Source organism: Charadrius vociferus, unplaced genomic scaffold (assembly GCF_000708025.1).
Source record: "Charadrius vociferus isolate BGI_N301 unplaced genomic scaffold, ASM70802v2 scaffold502, whole genome shotgun sequence".
Classification (NCBI taxonomy): Eukaryota; Metazoa; Chordata; class Aves; order Charadriiformes; family Charadriidae; genus Charadrius; species Charadrius vociferus.
The window spans coordinates 881014-885953 of NW_009647233.1; the positions used below are offsets into that span (position 1 = coordinate 881014).

The 4940-nt window shown below is 56.3% G+C and overlaps 1 protein-coding gene across 1 annotated transcript in view; it reads left to right on the plus strand.

Annotated features, from left to right (window-relative positions):
- Positions 1 to 3430, plus strand: part of EMX1 (empty spiracles homeobox 1) — a 12981-nt gene extending 9551 nt beyond the window's left edge. Inside the window, exon 4 of the mRNA XM_009879851.1 lies at positions 3263 to 3430. Coding sequence (XP_009878153.1) covers positions 3263 to 3430 — 168 coding nt within the window. The remainder of the gene's footprint in view (positions 1 to 3262) is intronic.
- The last annotated feature ends 1510 nt before the right edge of the window (positions 3431 to 4940 follow it).

Genomic DNA, 4940 nt, shown 5'->3' on the forward strand with positions numbered 1-4940 from the left:
CGGGCCTGGGCATCACAGGCGGTTGCACCACCGTGCCCATCGCCAACATCGTCAGGTTGCTTCGCCTCCCGGGGGAGCGTGCGGAGCTGGGAAGTAACTTCCCTGAGAGAATTTTGCGCAACACAGCCTGGGCGTGCGGGCAGAGCCTCTCCATCCCCAGCAGGACGTGGTGCTAACCCCACTCGGGGGTCTCAAATCTGCCTTCCCAAAGCAAAGGCATCGCCCTGGCTCCTGCCAAGTGGGAGGTTTGGGGTAATTACAGAGGCACCCGATATCCCAGCATCCCTGCCCGGCTTTGGGGGTGATTACGGAGGCTCCCTATATCCCAGCATCCCTGCCCAGCTTTGGGGTGATTGTGGAGGCACTGTGTACCCCAGCATCCCGTCCCGGCATCGTGTGTGCAGGGATGGAGGCGCAGCAGCCCTGGCTGGCTGGGCTTCACAGCCGCTCTGGCAGGAGCGGTAATAATTAACGAGTGGATGCCTGGGAGTCACGGGAGGAGAAAGATGAGCGTCCCAGATACAGCCGGAGAGTGACTGTGCTGCAAAGCCCGGGGCTGGCAGTGTTTTTCCCGGTAAGGACCATCCCCAAAAACAAGCTCTAAAAAGTTTTGAGGTGTTTTTAGAAGAAAAGTCCCGGCTGGGACTGCAGGCCTAGGTGAGAGTGCAGCACTGCTGCCTGGGGAGCTCCGCTGCTCTTCGAGGCGGTGGGACCATTCGTGATGCCATGGCATGAGTGGTGTCACTGTGTCTGGCCCCCGGTGATGAGGCTGGTCCCTCGCAGTCACAGTCCAGACCCATCCCTGTGCCCTCAGCCGGGTTTGGGTCACAGGGCCATTGTCCAGGGGAGCTGCACACGAAGCCACTGGATTTTAAATGTCCCCAGCGTGAGGATGGCAATGTCACCTTTCAGGCAGAGCTGCTTGTCTGGGTGCTGCCAGCATCCCCGAAGCAAGAGTGTGATTTCTCGAGGGACGCAGCGGCCGGCAGGGTGTTGCACGGGTGGGAGCGCATCATGTGTGCAGGTGAAGCAGTGGATGGGACCTGAGTACAGGGGCAGGACTGGGATGCAGGAGCCGTCCAGGGACCGTCCCCATCCTGCAGCAGGAGCACAGGGAGACTCTGGTGACCCTGGAGGGCAGGGCAGGCACCGAGGAGCGGCGTGGCGGGGACCCCATGAGCATCGCACCGGTTGGACACACAAACACCCGGCATGACAACGGTTAATGCGGCAAAGGGTTTGGGAAGGGATAAAACCCCCGGGCTTGGGGGTTTAAACCAATTACTCTTGGAGTCAGGATGAGGCATCGTAGGGGGCAGCTTATCCCCCAGTTGCCCACTGTGCGGTTCTCACACTTCTCTCATTGTGGCTTCTGGGCTGTTGGAGCGAGGGATACAGTATCGGAGAGGTCAGGGAGCCCATCCAGCCTGGAAACATCCTCGTTCCCGCAGCCGAAACAGTCGGGAAGCGCAGGGAAGCCTCATCCTGCAGGAGACGGTCGTACCCTGGTGGGTTTCTCTGAGCCGAACCAAGCTGGGGAGGAAAGGCTTTACATGCGGAAGCCGCTTCACACCCACCCTTGATTTCCACAGAGCCTCACTCAAGCATCTTAATTGCTTTATGCCTTAGTTTCCCCTTCTATAATTTAGGGATAAGGCAACTTCCCTGCTCCCAGAGGGCTGAGAGCTTTAATTAAAGTTTGTAAAGTGCTTTGCAGTTGTTGAATGAAAGGCGCCAGCTCAGTATTGTTCCAGAAATGCCCCAAAGCAAGGAAAGCAAATGGTTTGAGACCAGGGCCGGGGGCGGGGTGATGGTGGTGGTGTTATAATATATACCAGTGCCATAAAGCAGCTGTTTCAATAGCCTAAGCATGCCTTAAAGTCAAGGGCTCATACTGCGCTGGCTGCGCGGCACCCTGCAAGGGTTTTGCTCACCTGGGGAACGCAGCGAGGTGCGAACGCTGTCCTTCGCCTCGCCACAAAAGGCTCCGGAGCAGAAAGCGAGTGTCGCCTGCACCGAATGCCGAAGGAGAAGGGGAGAAAGGTTGGGGGGGGGACAACAGTCCCGGAGGATGAGGTGCAGCAGCGGCTGCTTGGAGGGGCTGCGGGCACCGCACCACCTGCAAGTGGGTAAATGCTTCAGCCTGGCCTGTGCTGGGCTGGCAGCGGTGGCCGAGCAGCGGCACCTAGTGTCCTGTGGGGCCTGGGAAGCCGGGCAGCATCCCGTCACCACTGCCTGCAGCATCCTGCATCCCCATCCGTGGCATCCTGCATCCTGAAGTGCAGCATCCCGCATCTCTGCCTGTTGCAGCATCCCGCATCCCTGGCTGCACGGCATCCTGCATCACCAGCCGCATAGGTGCCCACAGCGTCCCACACCACTGACCATCTGGGTGCTTTCAGTATCCCAAACCGACTGCCGTGTCTGCGCTGCCATGTCCAGCCCCCGCCACGGGCTGCACTCCCGGCGCTGGCATCGAGGGTGTGTGAGGTCGGAGCAGGATGCTCCAGGCTTCGGGCAGATGAGGAGGACGTTATCTCCACGGGCTGCCTCTCCAGGCTCCCGGGACAGTGTTTGACCACCATCATGGTGGAAAAGGTTTCCTGAAACCTAAATGTGGTAAATTAATGATCTATAATTGTACTTGTATCCTATCTAGAATCAGGTACCTGGTTATACGTAGTCTGGCCTGAGCCTAACGATGCCACCCTAGCCCAGAGGCACAGGTCCTCACTGGAGGTGTGAGGATGGCTCTGTGTGTTGTCCCATGCAGTCATTGGAACCACGGCTGCTGTGCCCATGGTGTCACCTGTAGCACCCTGGCACCAAATGAAACAGGACCAGGTTTGGCTGCTCCTGCCGTGCTGTGCTGATCGGGGCACAGCCCTGAAACCAGGGAGATGGGCACGGGGTTGCAGTGCTGTAAGGAGGGTCCCGTGTGCCTGCTGGCCATGTGTCTGAGATGGGATCGAGTGTCCTTCACCCATCTTGGGTTTCTCCCAGCGGGGATGGGCAGCAGAGCGGAGCTGGGAGGCTGCAGCACCCTGCAACCTGCTGTGTTTGTCTTCCCCATCCCAGCTGGTGGAAGAAGGGAAACTGAGTCAGGGCAGGGTGGCAGTGGGAGCACTCCTGGGGGCACAGGGACTTCTGTTTTTCTGATCTCTGAGGAAAACTGAGCTTGCTGCCTGGTTGCAGCACCGTCCCTCACTGGGGCTGGCAGTGCCGGGACCCCCGTGAGCGCCCGTCTCTCCCTCTCCCCCAGGTGAAAGTGTGGTTCCAGAACAGGAGGACAAAATACAAACGGCAGAAGCTGGAGGAGGAAGGACCCGACTCGGATCAGAAGAAGAAAGGTTCCCACCACATCAACCGATGGCGCCTCGCCACCAAGCAGTCGAGCGGAGAAGACATCGACGTCACCTCCAACGACTAAGGCAGGGACAGGCTCCTGGTGCAGCCACCATGGAGAGGAACCCGGGGGAGGAAGGGGGGGCACAGGCGGCATCGCCAAACGAACTCTAGGGACATCACTGAAGCCACCGCTGCCGCCGCCTGCTGCCTTTCCTCCGGGGCGCCCGGCCTGACCGGGGACCCGCACCCCGTCCCCCCCCGCTGCCCGGGGCATCCCTTGGAGGTGCTTTTCGGGAAGCTCCCGCCGCCGAGCCGAGGAGGAAGAGGAGGCTGCCGGGGTGCCCGCGGCCCCAGGACGCGACCGCGCATCCTCCTCCGCGCTGGAAGCCGTCCGTCAGCCATGAGATCAAATAAAAACGTCCTACCTAGAAGCTCAGTGTAACCAACCCCTTTTTCATTTTCCTTTTTCGCCTTTTTTTTTCTGCCTCCCTCCTTTTCTCCGTTTTTGGTTGTTTTGTTTTTTTTTTTTTACACAGTTTTATTTTAATTTATTCTTTTATTTTTGTGCCTGTGTGTGTGCGTTCCCTGTCGTAGATAGTCAGCAGCTGTAGTGTGTGTTACTGCGTGGTAATAAAAAGCAAAATGCGCTGGAAACCTGTCTGGTTGCCTCAGTAGAGGAGGGGGGACAACAAGGGGACCGTCCCCCTCTCCTATTGCTGGTCGAACAGCTGTAGGGACATGGGTGTGGGGGGAACTGGGTGTCACTGAGGAGGGATGGGTCCCACGGGAGTAATGGAGCCAGGAGAGCTTGGTGGCCCCATCGTGGTGGGTGTTGGGGGGGGGTGAGGATGGCCGTAAGGACGGGGGTCTCCCCCGGGGGTCCCCAGTGGAGCGGGGCCACCGCCGGGGTGGCCGCAGGTATGAGAGGTATGTGGCGGCTTCGGGGCCGGCAGCTTCACACCTGCGTCGGGGATTGAATGTCGGGGAGAGAGGCGGGATCCAAAGGGCTCTGGCTCCCTCCTGATCCCCCGGGAATATCCTCGCCTGGGGACTCCCCCGAGACACGGGGTGCCAGGGGCTGGCAAAGGGACCCCCCTGGTCCCCCCCAGCAATGAGGGATTTGGGTGGGGGCGTCTTGGGAGATGAAGGACGGGCATCATTCCCACGTCTCGCTGGTGTTTGGGGGAAAGAATGCTTACAGTAATTTTAGATACATATGTAAAAATATAAAATATATATACACACGAATATAATAATTATATATACAATGTACCATATATATACATAGATATACAATTATACACATATATACATGCGTACAATATAGGCATATGTGTATATAATGTGTATATATACTGTATTTTATACTGTATATTTCATCTATATTGTATCTATAGCTGTATTATATATATTAATAGTATATGTACACACAATATATACATATATGTGTATATATACTGTATTGTATAATGTATATTACATATAAGTCTACAGACTTACGTATTTTATATATTTACATATTATCTGTTTTACTCTCTATATAATGGGTTATAATTATATATAATATTATATACACACACAAATATAATAAT